General features: G+C 38.4%; 1 protein-coding gene across 2 annotated transcripts in view; it reads left to right on the top strand.

Annotated features, from left to right (window-relative positions):
• REV3 (recovery protein 3) overlaps positions 1-20560 on the top strand; it is a 410344-nt gene that overhangs the window by 308847 nt on the left and 80937 nt on the right. For both annotated transcript variants that reach the window (XM_089402764.1, XM_089402765.1), the window contains exon 18: positions 5648-5755. In XM_089402764.1, coding sequence (XP_089258890.1) covers positions 5648-5755 — 108 coding nt within the window. The remainder of the gene's footprint in view (positions 1-5647; positions 5756-20560) is intronic.

The raw sequence follows: 20560 nt of genomic DNA, 5'->3' as shown, positions 1-20560 counted from the left end.
AATGTTGGCGTTGCCGGGCCAGATGAAAAAGATAAAAATGAGAAGGAAGATTGTCGTTGAAACGCCGAGAAAACAATTTTCCCGGCAACGGCGCCAAGAAATGTTGGCGCGCAGATTGACACGACAACGCTCAGACCGGGGGCTGTCACTCTGATCCCCGATCCCTCCGTTTAAGCCTGTCTCCCGCGGCTAAGGGGGGTAGTCCCTGAGAGATGACGAGAACAACTGTCGACCAGTTGGTTGGGAGACACGAGATACGATGTAAAAGCACTCGATGGATTTGATTAATTTAGCAGACCGGTGCCTTGAGAGATTGTGGTTAAAACGATTACTTGTTAAATGATATAAAAATATGGACCATGAACAGCAATCATCTGTCATCAGCTAAATCACAATGCTCTTAGAATGACCAAAACGATATCCAGCAATTGAGAATTTAAAAAAAATGAATGCTTTAAAATACCACGAGAATCGCAAATCATTAACCAGATATCAACTTCGCATCTCGACTTGAAAATTTAGATCTCAGCGTGAAAAATATGACAATTCCCGAAAATAACTGGATCTAAAAAATTTCCAGAAATTTTTTTTTTATACTTTTTCGAAAGTTTTTTTTTTTTTAAATAAAACAAAAATTAAAATCTAATTAAAGTTAAATCTAAAAAAAAATTAAAATCTATATAAAACAAAACTATACAATTTTTTTTTTAAATCTAAACTAACCAAAAAATCAAATTAAAATCTAAATATTTTAAATCTAACAAAATACTGATCATTAAAAACTAACTAAAACAAATCTAAATAAAAAATCAAATATTATAAATAAATCCTAAACTAACCAAACTTAAAACTAAGACTATTTAAAATCTACATTAAATATAAAACAAAACATAAAACTAAAATACAAAACTTTAAAATAAATAAAATCTAAATCAAAACACTCTAACCTGAAATGAACCCTTACGTATATATGTTTTTATTTTTATTTCTTTTTATAAAACTTTTGAAATTAAAACCTAAACGTATTTAGCTATGATCTAAATGAAGATTGAAAACAAACATAAAACAACAAGAAATAAAAAAAAACGTAAATCTTACCCTAACGATGGTGAATCGAAAGCGTCCAGGGAAAAAGGTCAGGTTTCATCCAGCCGACGACGGCAAATGTTTTTCGACACAGTTGAAACCAGAAACGCAGGATACATAACCACAAAAAAAATTCGATTTTACCTGCTCCGTCATGCGTTAAAGAGAAAATCCCGACCCCGACAGGAAGGCTGAAAACGTAGAACGAAAATTCGAAAAGGAAAGCTGGCCCGATGAAATGTCTCCATGCGTTGCCTTACGGACTTCGGATTACCTGAGCGATCGATGATTGCCCCTGCTGCCGGTGATTGGAGATTACCAGAATTCTGCGGATTTCAGTGAGAGTTTGTAGGTTATTTTGATGGCGTAGAAGCGTTGTCACCGCATTCTCCCTGGCTTGATGTGGGTATAGACGTGGATAAATGCTGAAGCCACTGGGTGTGATTTTGTTTGCATAGCCAACAGAAAATCGGCAGCGATTGCAGAACGTTGTGATCTCTCACACTGATCTCCTGTTACGTAGATGCAAAACCGCAGAACGGCTATCTCTCGGCCACCGGAGGAAGGAAATGATACAGTGCATAAATCAATGGTTTACCAAGCATGATCGAGGGATGATTACTTGCTGGACTCATACATATCTGAAGATTCAAATATCAAAACGCAGTCACGCTGAGGACGATTCTTCGCTAGCCGCACACGCCACAACTGGCCCACGCAAAACCGCTTGCCCACGCTTTTAGAAATCCTTATTTCTGCGATGAAAGCCTTAAATATTTGAATTGAAGTGCAGGTTGCTGGCGTTGTCAGAGGTTTGAAATCGATTTCAGAATAATCTTTCATACAGTTGATGCAATGGGCAAGAAGATTGACGACAGTCCAATGAGCAGCAAGCCGACTGCCCAGAAAACAGTGAAGCTCTTCAAAATTTATATTTGGTGAACCCCTGAAGGAAAACCCTGTCCAAGGAAACAAAAGAAAACAAAACCTTAATCTGAAATCTGTATATAAGCAAAATTTTGAAATTTGAAACCCTAGATCAGCTAATAAATTTACAGATTTGGCCCCTTAACAGCCAGATTCAGCAGTAAGCACGGAAAACATTTTAAAGAACAGAAATTCCAGATCGTCACTGTGAAGAACTTCAGAAAATCTCTCATGCAAACTTAGAAAAATAAACCGAATGATAGACCCAGGATCAAATCCAACTGGGCTCAGCAAAAAATGCTTGCGGGAGTTGGCTGGTTCAGCCGAGAACTTCCCCGAACGCCCACAAAATTTCCTTCAATGATGTTTTCTGCACAGCTCAAAACTACTGTCAATACAGAGGGCAAAAATGCTGCTAGATTTCAGGAAGTAATGGAGATACCTGCCATTACTTCAGAAACCCTAACAACACCCAAACCCCAGCAAGTGAAAAAGATACCTGTGCTCACAATACTCTACAAAAAGCTATTATTAACGACAGAAAATAACATATGCAGAAAATGAAACAATCTCACAACATTTTAAGAGAGTAACACCAGCAAGATATGGACCCCAAAGTCTTCTTTTATTAACCAGAAACAGATTTACAAGAGAGCTTCTTCAGTATCTGACTCACAGATCGAATTAATCGAAAATGACTCCTAGCACCCTATTTAAAGGAAATGATCCAACGACTAGTTCGATTGATCCATGTAGAAATGATCTCGACCGTTGATGAGGATCAAGACATCTCTTGATCTCATCCGTCGATTTATTCAATTATTTTTTTATTATTATTTTTAAAATTTTAAAATTTTTAAATTTTTTTTATTATTTTTTATTTATTTCATTTTTAAAATTTTAAAATTTTAAAATTTAAATTTTTTTTATTTATTTTATTATTTTATTTCATTTTTTAAATGGATCATCGAACTAAACCTTTGAAACATCACCTAGGACCTAGGACTTAGGACTCACGAGGGGATTTAAAGAATTTTTCGACCCTCAAGACACCTTTCATGATGACTTGTACAAATTTACATCTTAAGGGGGAAAACCCCTTTAACACAGACCCTCACAAATCACCCAGTTCTGCGACACAACCATAATCTAGCAGATCAACACACTAGGATTCTCCTAAAGTTCTAATGACAAAGTCAATCCCAGCTTTGGGGTCAGGTTTGAAGGAAAACTCTGCCGATCCATGGATCGGTGAGACGAAAAACCTTCCGGGACGTAGATTACCACTAGAAAGTTAGGTCCACCTAGGCAATTTTACATATACGACTCGCATCTGCTAAGATTATTTACAAATTATACATGCAGACTGGGTTTACAATCAAAATGATTAAACTGCTGATGACTGCAGGATGGCTTGGACACATAGATCAGGTGCTGCCCCTTTTTGCCAAGAAAAAGGGGGTGTACTGCATGGGTAGTTGACCAGTAGAGGTCAACAGTAGGGATTGAGAAACTCTTTTATGAGCCTATCCTTTCTCCCTCAACCCTCCAATCCTCAACCCTTACCCCTGGTGGACCAAGTCCTTTGCTTAAAGAGCAAGGAAGTTCCATTCCTTACTCCATAGAAGCCCACTATTGTTATTATTGTGCCCTTACATTATTATTGTTATGTCGACTCTAATTATATTATGACCCCTTAGACTCCTATATATAGAAAGGAGGTCTTGTCATTTGTATCATCCAAGAATTGTTCATTTGTGTAATGTAAAGGAGGTTGCCCCCTCGAAGAGGATGAATTCTAAGGCGTTCAACTATCTTTTCTATCTTTTTGTGAGCTAATTTCGTAATAGCTAGTCATAGATTCGGCTGGCTCGGTAACAACTCAGCCGGCTAGGTCAAAACTCGGCTGGCTCGGTAACAACCCGATCGACTCTGCTCTTTGAAAAAGACCCTGAAGCACATTTGTCAAAAGCTTTTCTGCCTCCTACATATCAACGGTTTGGTTGTTGTTTATTGCATATTTATAGCCCTAAAGTAATCTATCGCTATGAGAAAGTTTGGAAAATTACAAGGCCGAAGTATGGTTATCGTAGTGGCATGAATTAGAAAACTAAAACAATGCATTGAGCCATACAATGTTTTTAAAAAGGCAAACGTTCTGGCAATAGACTAATAGATACATATTTAGCTCTGATTGTTCTGGAGCTTGACTAGAATTAAATCAAGGGTTTTGATACTTCATTAGGGGCAGATTTCTTGAAATCATCTTTAGTAGTCTAGGTAGAAGCACGAGACAGGCCGTCCTGTAGCAAAGGCACAAATTTGAAGACATCTGTTGATCAATTCGTTGGCTTATTATTTGGGAAGCTATGATTGGTTGTAGAGAATTGGTATTATTGTTGTAGTCTAGTAATTGTCCTTGGGCTGAGGCAGAAAAGAATCCTGGCATTGGTGGCTAAGTATGAACCTTGTATTGCACAGTGCATTGGGTGCCATTTTGATATAATGGATATGTTCATGAGCCTACTTTGATCATATGTTGTCTTCTCTCTATATTCTAAAGCTTTGTGTTTGGAAACATGAATGAAAATCTTTAAAATTTTGTTTTTTTTTATAAAAAAATAAATATTTAATGTATTTTTTACAATGACCAAGTCATTGAAATCAAACCGGCTGAGTCAATACCAAGTCGGAGTCAGAGTTGGAGTCGGAGCCGACCGTCGCTTGTTTCCAAACCGGAGTTGGAGTTTTAAAACATTGCTAGTATCTAGCCTTTTTTGTATTTTCCATTGGCATCCCCACCTATATTATTAGTGACTTAGTATGTATGTAATACATTTTGATCTTGATGACATCAAATGACTGGATGAGAAAACTACAATTTGTGGTTCTGACTTGTAAATGTCTATTATATTACATGTGTATTGAATATTCTAATTTCTTATGTGGTTGATCATCATCGATGTAGTGACTAGTTGTATTAATATTTTGTAAATGTTCTAGTTTCTATAAAAAACGGATCTTTAATGATACATTTCATTTTTGTATTTGTAAATTTTTTAATGAGCGCACACAAATACCTTGTATTGTTTTTTAGGGGTCAATGCTTCCCATGTCTGATACCCATATCCATGTGTGCTCTGTATTTTGTGCTCCTTTGTCATTTAGAGATCGATATTTTAGCAAGAATTTTCTATCACATATTTTGATGAGCAGCTTCCTTGATATGCTATATTCTTTTAATGCTTTCCATCATTGTGTAAATTGTATTCCGTGGTAGACCTGACTAGGGATTAGTCTTTCATACAGGCATCCTCTAGTTCAAATGGAATTGATAATTTCTAGTGTAGATGGTTCATATTTTTCTGCTGAGACATGTGTTTCCCTCTCTATTTCTAATAGCCTTCCAAATTGCCTTTTCTGTTACGTATTTGAAGAATGTATTTTTTGGTATATGCCTTAATGATATCTCAAATGTGTTTCTGATTTTGTGATCTTCTTGCCACTTAATTTTACATTGTTTTATATCCAACATTCAATACGCTATCTTCCCTTTGTCCAAAGTGCACACTTAGAGGTTTTTCTTGGCAATTTTTTTTGTATCATCTCACGGAAGACATCTTTGCATCTGTAGGTCCGTCCAGGTGTGCTACCAAGGTTGTTACAAGAGATCTTATCAACCCGGATCATGGTGAAGAATAGCATGAAGAATTTAACTCCAAATCAAAGAGTTTTGCATCGTGTAGGTTTTTCTGCATCCTTTAAACTCTAGCAATATATTTCTGAACTAAAGTGGTACAGTTGAGAGCATCAAATGAAGACGATCTAATTGGAGTGTTTTCTAGTCATTGATTATAACAGAGATTTAAAATCCTGTGCGAGTAACACCATTTACAGTACTGCTTGACTACTGTACAAAATCATTCCATTATGAGTTGCCCAAAGTTACAAATTGTTGCAGGAAGAACTAAAAACTACTTTTTAAGTCATGATATTAGGTGTACAAGCAAGTCTTTTGACTGTATGGTTGTACTTATTTTTCTAGATTAGACAAATTAAGATAATCATGTTAACATCCAATAAATGACTATCCAAGTAGGTTAATGGGGCTCCTAAGTAGAACATTCTTGATAAGATAAGATAATTGTATTAATGTCTAACAAATGACCACAAAATTAGGTCATTGGGATTGTTGAGTACATCCAATAAATGACTATCCAAGTAGGTTAATGGGACTTCTAAGTAGAACAGTCTTGATAAGATAAGATAATTATATTAATGTCCAACAAATGACCACAAAAGTAGGTCATTGGGATTGTTGAGTACAATGATGTCGATACATGCAGGAGTACAAATGTCTCCTATATAAGCGACATGAAATAAAGTAGAAGCTTAATGTCTATATCCTAAAACATGGAAAACACTTGCCTCCAAATGCGGGTGGCCATAGAAAGGAGGCATGCACTAGGTCATGATCCACTAGATCTATATCTCCTAACACTTGAGGTCAAATGAAGGAAATTCAAAATAGAATGGTGATGTGAGGGAGAGCTAGGGGAAGATGTGGACCATCTGCTGCGCTACTTTTGGGAAGTAACCTGCCATTGGTGTCTAGGTGACCTTGGCTGCCTGCTGAAAGGAGATCTGTTTGGCAGTGTCTCTGAGGTCTTTGGGGAAAAGGGGAATAGTCCCTTGGGGCTACATTGATATGAAGTCCAAGGCAATGCTGCTGTTAGTTAGTCTCTTGGTGCCCCTAGCTGCCGGGAGCACCGAAAAGATGGATGTAATTCGTTGAACAAGATCTGGTCTAGGAGGAGCTTGGAGAATGTGGGCATGAAGTCTGAATGTAAATGGTTAGACATCTCTTGTTGGAGTATTGGAAGAAACTAGGTAGGGTCTGGATTCCCCTAAACAGGCAATGAAGTCTCCCATGGATCTCATTGTTGCAATGGAATATGAGATGCTCCTCAATCTCAATCTTTCGGTGATGACATAGCTGCTAGACCTTGTCTAATTGGTCAATCTAGTGGTTATTCTCAATCTGCAATCTATCTATGAGAGGCAACTCTGAAGTGTCCCAAGTGGATTTGAAGGGTGTGCATCCAATGACAAAATGTGTAATGGGGCCAAACAATGAGTCCATCCCTCATTACCATGAAATGCTTCGCATAAAAAGCCATCTTTGGATGTAACCCACCATAATGATTTATCCAAATGACTTGTACATATGTCCTGTAGATATCCGCTTTGATGATTTTATTCAATCTCTTGTTTGGTTGGTAAGAGGTTGTTGGTTACACATAGGGAAAGTCTAAATGGAGGATTGGTGTTGATTTATGTAGCTTGGGAGGTACTCCCACACCCTAGGGTACAGGGTTTGGGAGAAGTTTGACCCACATGGGTTTTGTGGGTGAAGTACCCAAGCAGTGGCTTTTGCACCCAAAGTTGTGGGTGCGAAACCAAGTGTTATTTTGATTTTTTGTTGATTGTTGCACCCCAGGACCTAAGGAAGCCATGGAGGCTTTGATCAAATGAAGAAAATAATTTTTTATTTATAAGAGTTGGGTTAATGACGGGATGTTCAAGTCAGCTAGGCTTGAAAGATGCCCTTTGGAGGGCTAGTCGTTGCACCGAGGAAAAATATAAATAAGAGAGGAGGCTCATTTGATAACACCATTCAAGAGCAAACATCAAAGGAGAAGTATATCTGAGGTAGCCGCAACCTTATAGGAGAAAATCCAAGTGAAGGAAGGACGAGTCTTTGCATCTATTCTGTGTCTTTGGATTGGGCCGAGTTAGGACAGTGTTGGCCAAGTTGGAAGGCAACTTTTGTGCACATTTTGATTGTGTAAATTCTCTATGACAGGTTGAGTTATATCCCTGTGAATTATGGAAGGTTCGAGCCCCTATTGTGTTGTTGGACGGTGCTTTTGTAACCAGAGTTAGGGAGTAAAAGTGAGGCTGCATTTCTTGAAGGATAACTATTGATTTGGGGTAGCATCGAATGTGCTCTAGCCATGGTGAAGAAGCTAAGGCACATGAGATCTCCAATACCCAGAAAGGGTTTGGGCAGATTCTAAACAGTTTGGGAGATATTAAAATGATTAATAATTTTAATGGAGTCTCTAAGTCTAAACTTAGGGAAAATAAAATATTAATGTGAATTAATATAAAATTGTGTTAGAATGGTCCAAAAGTCATGGATCAAGCCAGATCTAATCTTAGCCGTTGATTAGGGACTTAATCTCGGTTGTTGATTTGTCAACGAGAAAAGTATAAAAGGAGGCTTGAGGGTCACTTGGAGAACACACCAAGTTGATCAAGATTTCGACTTTCTACGGTTGGGTTTGCTGAGGAAGTCAAGAGAGTGATCAGAGTTGCAGTTGAGGGGCAGTGAATACAGAAGCAGAGAGGTAGAGATAGCACCAGGAGGATCAGCACAGTAGCCGAGAGTGAGGGCGCATAACTAGCCAAGGGTTCACGTAGAGCTAGTGAGGGCTCACGCAGAGGCAGCGAGGCGCTGCGCAATGCCTCAGACGGCCAGCGTGGGTGACGCAGAGGGCCAGAGAGATGACGTAGTGCCTCTAGAGGCTGACGCAGGCCAAGCCAGAGTGACGCTGGGCAAATGCTGGACCAGAAAGGGTTGACGCTGGGGTTTCATGGGGTAGATTGGAGCTGTGAAGCTGCCGGAGTGATTATCTGGGGTTTCAACCAGAACATCTGTCTCCGACTGAGAGATACTACTGCCGAGATTATTCTCTGTTGGGTGAGCCGGTCTTTGGCACCGAGATTGTATTTAGAAACTGCATAATAATAAAACCCTCAGATACCTGCACTGGTTTTCCTGCGTTGGGTTTTTCCGGGGACATTGGTCCAAAAACAATGGTGTCACTTGTGTGCTTGTTTTGTTTTCTTTAGTTGATGATTTGTAATGTGTTGAGCATGTACTTGTATTTATTTTTAGTATTTACATGGTAAATAACTTGATAATTTAACAGAACAATTAGGCAAAAATAAATCAGAAAAGTACATGAAGGGTTTCTAACAGGTTAGACTTATAAATTCCAACAATAACGTAGGAGTAGAGGGCTGGTAGAGGAGGATTTGCGCAACTGTTGGAGGATTATTAGGTCAAGTTTGGGGCAGCCTTGTGGCTGCTATAGGAAGCTTTAGGAACTTCAGAACTAGTATGTACATAGGGCTGAGTATTTGAGGGCAGAATAAGACTTCAAGTTGAGGTATGTTTGCCTTTCCAAGTTGATATTTTGGTAAGGGATGGTAGGGTACAGTTTGGATAGAGTTAGGAGCAAGTTATGTATAGTGTTTGGAGGGTTGTTAGTACTTGTTTGGAGAGCCCTAGTACAATGGACGAGGGTGAGATTGTCATTGTTAAGTGGGCAGGTTGTTTGGGATCTAGTTCATTGACCTCAAGGGTGGAGGATTAATCTAGTGAGGAGGACCGATTAGTTTAGTCAGTCGAAGGAGGTCAATTTTAGTTATAAGAGGGCAGCCTCCAAGCCCTAAGTCTAGACATCTTTGGAGCAACAAAGAGACAAGAGGTGGGAAGTTGTCAAGTCCCTATGTGCTAGTGTCTTTGGTGGAGCAAAGGAGCGACTAGGTGGCAAATTGTTGAGTTGGAGATACATGCTTTTTGAGGGAGCAGAAGTGTTGAGATCAACGGAAGGGAAGGCAAGGCACCCGCAAGATGTGTTCAATGTACGTGGACTGAAAGAGTTGTGGAATCACTACATCAGCAAGTAGGTCAAGTGTACTTTGTTTAGGGATAGATTGGTCATCATAGTTTTTGATACCACGCCCTAGTTGTTGGCTTGCATGAGGGTTGGTTGTAAGGGTCACAATCCCTGATACGGGAGCCCTAAGATTGTTGTATTAAAGTTTGTAATATCACAAGCGCTAGGTTAAAAATTTTCTTGGGTACTAGTTGATTCACTGCTATATGTTGTTTTGTTGTGCAAATTAGAAGCGTTGTGGCATTTGAGTGTGTTTGTGATTGTTATTTTGGGCTCAAACCAGATTCTTGAGAGTCATGGAAGAATCAATAATTGGTCTATCATAATACCTAATGAAGTAAGGAGATTCAAGACTTCGGTGTACCAACACCAAGATTGAGCCAAAGGACTAGCTGCTGTAATGGACTATGATAAACAATAGGCCAAGTATGGATACTAGTCATGCTTCTTTGCTATATTAGTGAAGCTATGATCATGACGTAGAAGAGAGACAAGAACAAACACTATCTCAAGTTGGCAGGGGCAAGCTCCAAACTCTACAAAAATGATAGGCTGAGGAACTATTTTCTTGCACAGAAAAGGGCGAAGGCATCCAATTCTATTTGCAATCCATACGAGGATGAGGCTAGGACCACATCATTCGCAAACATCAAGATAAAAAGATGTTGGAAACACTGAAAGGGGGCGGGGGTGAATCAATATTTCTTTTCAATCGTTATTTTTACCTGTTATATCACTTATAATTAGAACACAAAATGAACAATAAGAATAAATACTTTTATTAATCAAGAATAACGAGGACTTCAATCCTCTTCTTTACAATAAATGAAGTACAATATAGTGTAGGGCTCCAACCCTAGATGAAGATGCCAATCTCCAATCCACTAGGCTCCAGCATGTAGTTTGTCAAGCACCGACTTAAACTTCACGAGGCTCCAACCTTTAGGGCTCCAACCCTATCTTCCCAGGGAACCAACCTTGTTACGAGCCTTCAACCTTTAGGGCTCCAACCCTATCTCTGGCACAGGCTCCAACTTGGTCTTCTTGAGGACTCCTATCCTTTAGGGCTCCAACTCTATGCTTCAATTCTTCAAGAAACGATCAATAGTTCTTCACTACTCCCAATAGCTTCTGCAACGAGCCTTGACTATATCTTCACCTTCAAGACTAACCTCAAACAAACTCGAAGGCACTTAGCTCATCAATGAAAACTTTGTCTTCTCAGAAGGCGTCACCAGAACTCTTCATGGTACCCAAACAAAGATCTCAATGGTCACCTCATGATGACTTCAACAATGTATCATGGTCTTGAAGGATCTCCACGAATCTTCAAAGTCAGCACCAAGGGCAAGGATGTATACTCTAGGACTGCTCCAACAAATATCTCCAAGAGGGTGTCTTCGACATTCTTCAATAAGACTTCTTCAAAGTGCTTTGGCTATGTTTCTTCAACAACAAGATATGTCTACTTCAAGTGTGCTTTAGAACTACTCAAGGGGTAGCGCCAAGATGTCTCCTATGGATGCTTCAAGATTTCACAACCAACATTAATGATACTCCAATCTCCAATAATAAGTCTTCACTGCACTAAGTGATGCTTTAAGTGGTCTCTTACAACTGCCTTCAATATACTTCCAATATTGTAACTTCAACCAAGGCCTTCGAGAGTTTTTCATAGTTAAGCAGTCATAGTTCTGAATTGTTATCACTTGCCACACGTTCAAAGGATGTGTCACTACAAAAGAAGAGATGTCACCACAAGTTTGTCCGAGCCCTCCAAGTTTTCACAGGTTTTAGGACTGCAATCTGAGTTTCTAATCCACGGAACTGATCTTGTATTCCATAGGTGAAGGTGTAGCCACAAAATCCTCCAACTACAAGACTATCCACGCTTCTTGTTTCCACAAATCTGAGCTATCAAATATGACTGTCGCTGTCCGAGATATATAGGTCTGCACTTGAGATATCTGAACTACAAGTCCATTGTTGTCTTGAGCATAAGTCTTGACCACAGCTAATCTGAGCATTCCACAGTAGACTGTCCCTTAGATCCGAGGTTGACATAATCAATAATGCTATCCGAGCTTCTACACTTCAATCCGAGCTTCACTACTTCAGGCTTGTAAAAGGGGATAAGATCAAGTCTCCCACAAAACTTATAACAATACGAGCTCACTGTCCATAGATTTATCCCTCCTATAGACGACTGTCTGAGCTGTAATGGAGGTTGTCAAAGGTTTCGAGATCTTGTTGTTCACACACTTTGCAAAATGGTAATTGTTCTGAGGTATCTACACCACAGTTTGAGCTCCCATATGAGACTGGTTCGAGATGTTATTTTGTGATTGTTCCTTGATTTATCACTAGGCTGCCTCCATATGTTGCTGCTGCAGGTCAGGTCCGAAGCATCAATGGTTATTAGATAACTTTCCACACACAAATCCGAGTTGTAATGATTGAGTTATCTCCAAAACGAGCTAGAAGAGACACAAATTTGAGTTGTGTTATAACACTTCCACAGGATTGTTGTAATCTGGGGTGTATACCTCTGTTTCAAGCCCTTGCAATGCTACAGGTCCAAGATATAACAATTCCACATGATTGTTCTTTAGTTATTTCACTAATTTGAGCTTCAATAGCCATAGGTCTGAGTTAATGAGGCTATAATACGAGCCTGTCATAGGTCCAAAGTGCACATGTTGTTGTCCACTGTTTTGTAATGGATACCTTAACAAAAAAATTGCCCAAACAATGATCTTCGTCCTCCTTTCCCTCCTTCTCGCTTCTTCTTCTAATCTCTGATCTCTCCACTGAGTTTAGATGCCAAAATGATAAGTTTAAACGTCAATTTATACTAGTTTTGTCTTCTAACGAAAAGACACGTCCCTTGGCCAAGGAACACGAGCCTACACAAGTCGGCTAGGTTGACTAGGATAAAATATATTATTTTATCTTAAAAAATCATTTTCTCCCAATCTAAGAAGAGTTAGAGGGCGTGTAATAACTCGTTGGAAAGGGGAAATTGTCCTCTACAAGTTGGTGTCAATTTCATCCTTAAATAGGCTCATTTTACCATCAAGAAAATTATATTTGTGAATTGTCATCATTTCATCCATGGCAGCCTTTAGTATTTTATGTCTAGGGCTCATTCTTCATAGAATTTAGGCCTTCAAGTTTTTTACGATTAGGGCAACATTACGAAAGAGTTATTCATGCATTAGAAGAATATTTGCCATCTCCAACAATGCAATATTGACATCAATGACAACTTTGAACAACAATCTCCCCCTTTGTCATTGATGGCAATATTATTGCCCTTTCAACAATTTCTTCGCCTTTGACATCAATGGAAAATGAGGTGCCCAAGCACTCCCCCTATCAAGCTGCTTCTTGATATGTTGCTTCATCATGTTTTCGTCATCAATGATAGTTCTCCATGATAGATATGTTGCTTCCCCTGTCATGGTGCTTGTCTTTAATGTACTTGCTCCCCCTAAGGTTCTACATGGCTTCATGGAAATGGATGAGGTAGATGATCAACCAACTCCCCCTGCCTGCATTAACTCATCTAGCTCTTCTTTTTGCTCAAGAAAGATTGCTGCCTTGTGATCAAGTGGAAGGCATCTTCAACAATGGTCCATTGGGAGATATGCCTCATAGCACGATTGTTCATGTGTGACTCATCAAGGGTTTCATTGGGCTGTTCATGGATATCTTCTGCAAAAATGTTCAAGAATCACGAGCTCCGCCTGACAATATGCATGGTCTTCTTCTTAATTGGAAAAATCTCATCAAACCTTGTAATATTATCTCTGCCAATGATGCATTCATCAAATCAACAACATGTGTTGTTGGCTTGAGTGTTCAAGAGACTTTTTGATCGAATTTGCTTCACTCTCCATACTTGTGTAACTTTCTTTTGTGGCTTGGTAGTCATGGTTTTAACTTGTTTAGGGACCCAAGTCGAGTTACAGTCATGAGCCATATGTCCAATGTTATGATATTTGAAGCACTCCATCTTGTTTATGAATGAGGAATCATGATTTCTTCTTGCAAAGTTGCTTCTAAGGAGCTAATGGGGACCACTATATTTGTGCTTGTGCTATGCCCTATAATACTTTGCCATGTGCCCAAAATTTGTACAAGAATAACAATAACCAAAAAATATACTTTGGTACATGGAGGATGGAGATTGCCTTGATATACTTCCAAAGTCATTTTGTCTTGGGATCCTGTTATGAATTTTATTGCCTCTTGCATTCTTGACACCATCTGCATATTTTCTTGAAGTAGGGTTTCTTTGACTCTTCTCCTTGCTTTTGCATGTATTGGTGGCATCAAAATTTCTTCCAAGCTTCTCCACATGCTTGTTGTTTGAAGCATTAGGGTTTGCATCATTTCTGTTTGAGGGTTCACCTGCATAACCAAGAGTTCAATTATCAAGAGGAGAACTTTGATGACTTAGGATGTCATCTAGGGTTTGAGAGCTCTCAAGACTCTTGTTTAGATGATCAACTTTTTTTCTTAGGAGATTAATTTCTTCTTTCATCATCTTGCATTCTTCATCCTTCTTTGCTAGATGATTCTCCATTTCTTCCTTCATCTTGGTTGCTTCACATGATTGGGCCTTAAGTGAGGTGATTTCGATTTTAATTTGGTGATGTCCTCATCCTTTTCTTCTAGTTGGCATGTCATGGCATTTCTTTCCTTTTCTGCTTCATTGACTTGTCCTTCCAAGAGGGTCAAAACTTCCATCACCCTTTCAACGCCTTGTGCTTCTTTCTTTATTTCTTCTAGTTGGGATTTAAGGGAGGAGACCTCTTCCTTGTATTGACCAATTTTTCTTTCAACTTTGTTCAAATCTTCATGTCTTTGTTCAAGATGGCTTGACAAAGTTTCTTCCCTTTTCTTAGCTTATCCAATTGATTTGTCATGGACATGACTTCTTCATGATGCCTTTTCTTATTTTGATGCAATTCCTCCTTTAGCTTGGTGAGCTCCTCATCTCCTTCTTGTACTTGAAGCTTAAATAAGTCAACTTCCTTCCTTGTCTTGTCAAGGTCATGGTCACCATCTTGTGCTTGCTTCTTGAGCTCCTCAATTTCCTTTTTGAAACTGCTAATCTCTTCTAGGGCATCTACAAGTTTTGCCTTGAGATCTTCTTTGAGATCATCTTCAATTTCTTCATCTTCTAGGTCCTCCTTGGTCTTGATGTCTTCATTCTTGTTTTTAGCTTCCTTTATGGGTTCTAGATTTCCTTCTTGCTTTCCATCATCTTCATGAATAGAGGTCATGGTCAATGCTCCTTTTGAGTGAAGATCTTGAAGTTTGTCCCACATACCTTTTGTCGATGAACATTTCTCCACTTTGGCCTTTATAGGATCTGGTAGCCCACTCAAGATTGCCTTCATCGCTCTTGCATTATATTCCTTGGATTCTTCTTCCATCGTGCTTTCAGTAATCACTGATTCCCAACTTCAAAACCTTGAGCCATTAAAAACTTCTTCATTCTTGCATTCCATATATCAATGTTTCCATTGAACAATGGAACTTTCCCAATTTGATTGTCTTTAGTTTTCATGGTTGAGGAAGAGACATCTTTAGAGGGATTGGTGGCTTTCTTCCTTGGGTTTGCCATTTGTGTTCTAATGATCCTTCAAGCTGTTAGGCTTTGAGTGAAGGTACTGGCTCTAATTCCAATTGTTGGAAACACTGAGAGGGGGGTGAATCAATATTTCCTTTCAATTGTTATTTTTACCAGTTAGATCACTTGTAATTACAACACAAATTGAACTATAAGAATAAATACTTTTATTAATAAAAAATAACAAGGACTTCAATCCTCTTCTTTACAATAAATCAATCACAATATAGTGTAGGGCTCCAACCCTAGATGAAGACACGAATCTACGATCCACCAGGCTCCAACTTGTACTTTGCTAAGCACCAACTTGGACTTCACGAGGCTCCAACCTCTAGGGCTCCAACTCTATTTTCCCAACGCACCAACCTTGTTTCTATGAGGCTCCAACCCTATCGCTAGTATAGAATCCAACCTAGTCTTCTTGAGGACTCCTATCCTTTAGGGCTCCAACCCTATGCTTCAATTCTTCAACATAAGATCAATAGTTCTTCACGGCTCCCAATATCTTCTGTAATGAGCCTTGATAATATCTTCACCTTCAGCGCTGCCCTCAAACGATCTCCAAGGCACTTAGCTCATCAATGACAACTTTATCTTCTGAGAAGTTGTCACCACAACTCTTCATGGTACCCATACAAAGATCTGAAAGGTCACCTCACGATGACTTCAACAACGTATCATTGTCTCCAAGTATCTCCATGAATCTTCAAAGTCAGTTCCAAGGGCAAGGATGTATACTCTAGGACTGCTCCAACAAATATCTGCAAGAGGGCTTCTTTGAAATTCTTCAATAAGACTTCTTCAAAATGCTTTAACTATGATTCTTCAACAACGAGATCTGTCTACTTGAAGTGTGCCTCAGAACTACTCAAGAGGCAGCTCCAAGATGTCTCCTATGGATGCTCCAAGATTTCACAACCAACTTTAATGATACTTCAATCTCCAATAATATGTCTTCACTGCACTAAGTGACGATTTAAGTGGTCTCGTATAGCTGCCTTGAATATACTTCCAATATTGTAACTTCAATCAAGGTCTTCAAGAGCTTTTCATAGTTAAACAATCACAATTCTGAATTTTTATCTCTCCACAAGTTCGAAGGATGTGTCACTACAAAGAAGAGATGTCACCATAGGTTGGTCCGAGCCCTCCAACTTGTCATTGGTTTTAGGACTGCAATCTGAGTTTCTAATCCACGAAACTGATCTTGTATTCCATAGGTGAAGGTGTAGTCACAGAATCCGCTTCAATACGAGCCTGTCACTGAGGATGTGTCCGAGTTACTGAGGCTACAATACCAGCTTGTCACAGGTCCAAATTTCATAGGTTGTTGTCCACTGTTTTGTAATGGAAACCTTAACAAAGAAATTGCCCAAACAATGATCTTCGTCATCCTCTGCCTCCTTCTCGCTTCTTCTTCTAATCTTTGATCTCTTCACTGAGTTTAGATGCCAAAATGATAACTTTAAATGTCAATTTATACTAGTTTTGTCTTCTAACGAAAATACACGTCCCTTGGCCAAGGAACACCAGCCTACACAAGTCGACTTAGGTTTACTAGGATAAAATATATTATTTTATCTTAAAAAGTCATTTTCTCCCAATCTAAGAAGATTTAGAGCGTGTGTAATAACTCGTTGGAAAGGGGAAATTGTCCTCTACAAGTTGGTGTCAATTTCATCCTTAAATAGGCTCATTTTACCATCAAGAAAATTATATTTGTGAATTGTCATCATTTCATTTATGTTATCCTTTAGTACTTTATGTCTAGGACTCATTCTTCATAGACTTTAGGCCTTCAAGCTTTTTATGATTAGGGCAACATCACGAAAGAGTTATTGATGCATTACAAGAATATTTGCCATCTCCAACAATGCCATATTGACATCAATGACAACTTTGACCAACAATTTCCCCCTTTGTCATTGATGGCAATATTCTTGCCCTTTCAAAAATTTCTCCCCCTTTGACATCAATGGCAAATGAGGTGCCCAAGCACTCCCCCTATCAAGATGCTTCTTGCTATGTTGCTTCATTGCGTTTTTGTCATCAATGATAGTTCTCCATGATAGATATGTTTCTCCCCCTGCCATGGTGCTTGTGTTTAATGTACTTGCACCCCCTAAGCCTTTGCGTGCCTTCATGTAAATGGATGAGGTAGATGATCAACCAACCCCCCTACCTGCATTAACTCTAGCTCTTCTTTTTCCTCAAGAAAGATTGTTTCCTTGTGATCAAGTGGAAGACATCTTCAACAATGGTCCATTGGGAGATAAGCCTCATAGTACGATTTTTCATGTGTGACTCATCAAGGGTTTCATTGCGCTGTTCATGGATAGCTTCTGCAAAAATGTTCAAGATTCACGAGCTCCCCTTGACAGTATGCATGGTCTTCTTCTTAACCGGCAAAATCTTATCAAAACTTGTAATATTATCTCTGCCAATGATGCATTCATCAAATCAACAACATGTGTTGTTGGCTTAAGTGTTCAAGAGACTTTTTGATCGAATTTGCTTCCTTCTCCATACTTGTGTAAATTTCTTTTGTGGCTTGATAGTCATGGTTTTAGCTTGTTTAGGGACCCAAGTCGAGTTACAATCACGAGCCAGATGTCCAATGTTATGATATTTGAAGCACTCCATCTTGTTCATGAATGAGGATTCATGACTTCTTCTTGCAAAGTTGCTTCTAGGGAGCTGATGGGGAACATTATATTTGTCTTTGTGTTATAAGCTACAATCCTTTGCCATGTGCCCAAAATTTATACAAGAATAGCAATAACCTAAGTCACCAGGTTCGAGTTCGAGTTCGAGTTCGGCGCCCATGAAATTCGAATAAAGTTCGGCAACTAAAATTTTGTCGATAAAATTCGACATAAAATTCGACATAGAAATTCGAAAAAAAAAATGTATATTAAAGATAGATATGCATATGAGAAATTAATTTAATTAAATTATATAATTTAATTAATATACTTAATTAATATACCATATGCATATCTATATTTAATATACATTCTTAATTTAATTAATATACTTAGCGGTGGGTGGCTTCTATAATTTTTTTCAAGCGTCACATATTCTTGTTGTCTGTCATCGAAATTAAATATGCATGTTTGGTTGACTTAGGTTTAGTAGATTATTTTATATTAAACGTCACATATTCTTGTTCTCTGTCATCGAAACTAAATATCCATGTTTGGTTGACTTAGGTTTAGTAGATTATTTTATATTATAGCGTGTGATTGGTTTGAAGTGTTTATCCAAAGCTGTTAGAAGTGTTTATCCAAAGCTGTTATATTTCTGCCACTAATTTGAACGTCCATTGTTATCTTCTACTGTGACATATACTAAATATATAGTGAAACGTTCCATGTATTTGTCACGTTTAACGAGGCTGGTGAGATATTTAGGGTCAAGAGTATATATTTAGTATATATTAAATATATTGAAATATTTCATGTATTAGCTAAAGAATAGTGTCACAGTTTTACCAACTCATCCCAAATTTCAAGCGTATCTCGTAAGCGACATAAACGCATATCTATAATTTAATATACAAGAATATGTGACGCTTGAAAAACCCGTGCCCGTCAAGGTGTAGTCTATGGCGTCTGCAATGACCAGCGACGGCAATGAAAACTTGAAACAACGAAACCCGAGTCAATGAAAGTTGAAACCAATGAAACCTAAAACAGGAACACTCATACCCGCGGGCGCGAAAAAAAACGAATTTAATCTGCTGCCGGCGAATTTCAACGCATCGAAACGAATTTAATGGCGATTTTATTTGGCTAAAATTCGAATTCGGCATGAAATTCGAGTTCGCCGAATTTAATTGCGAACTCGAACGAACATATTCGTTTGACCTTCAAATTCGCCGAATTTCGAATTTTATGCATAAAAAACGGCGAATCCGGTGACTTAGGCAATAACCAAAGAATATACTTTGGCACCCGGATTATGGAGATGTTAAAATTTGGGTACTAGAGGAGAAGTGGTTCCCTAAGGCTTTGATCTTTGGCCTAGGGAAAAGTGTCCAAATTTATTTTTTACTTTTCTCCTAAAGTGACTTTATAAGTGGTAAAGTTACATTCTAATTTAAAAGTGACTTTATAAGTGTTAAAGTTACATTCTAATTTAAAGGTGAATGAAGAATTAGAAAGTGAAAAAGTGACTATGGAAATAAAAATGCTAAGTGGGTCTTTATTTAAGTGGGGGAAGAATTAGAAAGTGAAAAAGTGACTATGGAAATAAAAATGCTAAGTGGGTCTTTATTTAAGTGGGTGAGTTAAAAAATAGAAAGTGAGAATTAAATGCACATTTATTCTCATCCTTAGATCTAAATGAATCTCAGCTATTAGATCTTAGGGTAACCCAGAAGGTCATTTAGAGAATAACAGGGGAAGAGTAGAGGAAAATATCAATTCATTCTTTCATGAGCATTTGAGAGAAAGAAAAGAGAGAGCAAGGAGAAAATTTCTGAGTAGTGAAGGAGAGCAGCAAGAAGACATCTCAACAAATCTGTGCAACAACATTTATTGGCATGCATCCTAAGGAAAAATCGTACAACAGGAGAAAGGCACAAAAATCGAGGAAGAGGGACAAGAAGTTTTGGGCACATTTTTCAAGGCTAGCCGTACAACATTTAATGTTGTTTTATCACTGTAAAAATTTTTGTTTTGGCTGTTTGCTAATTGGCATGATTTTCGAGGTGGAGTTCAAGCCAGTGATGATAATAATAGCGATATATCGTCGAATATCGAAAATATCGCGATATTTTCCGCGAGCCGAAATATCGCCAAGAAAATATCGTGATATTTCCGAGATATCGCCGATATCTCGGCAAAATATCGCAAGACGACGTAAAATATCGCCGGCGTGTTTTGCCGCAACTAGAAAAAGGGAAAATCGTTTTTTTTTTTCTTTTTTTTTTTTTTTGTTTCTGAGTGTTGGAGAAGGAAGGGGAAGAGTTTTGTGGTGGTTGTCAAGGAGGGTTTGAGGATCAAACAATGATCATCACCACCAAGTTTTTTTTGTGGATCAAAGATTGAAGAATAGTGAGACAAACTTCATTTCTTCCATTAACAGTTATGTTCTTAAAAATCCCTATGTTAATGATTTTTTCATAGATTTAGGGTTATGCTTGCTT

The sequence above is a fragment of the Pinus tabuliformis genome, chromosome 2_1, assembly GCF_031772625.1.
Source record: "Pinus tabuliformis cultivar Carrire ecotype Pingquan chromosome 2_1, CPIR1, whole genome shotgun sequence".
Lineage (NCBI taxonomy): Eukaryota > Viridiplantae > Streptophyta > Pinopsida > Pinales > Pinaceae > Pinus > Pinus tabuliformis.
This window is presented reverse-complemented; position numbering and strand designations above follow the sequence as displayed.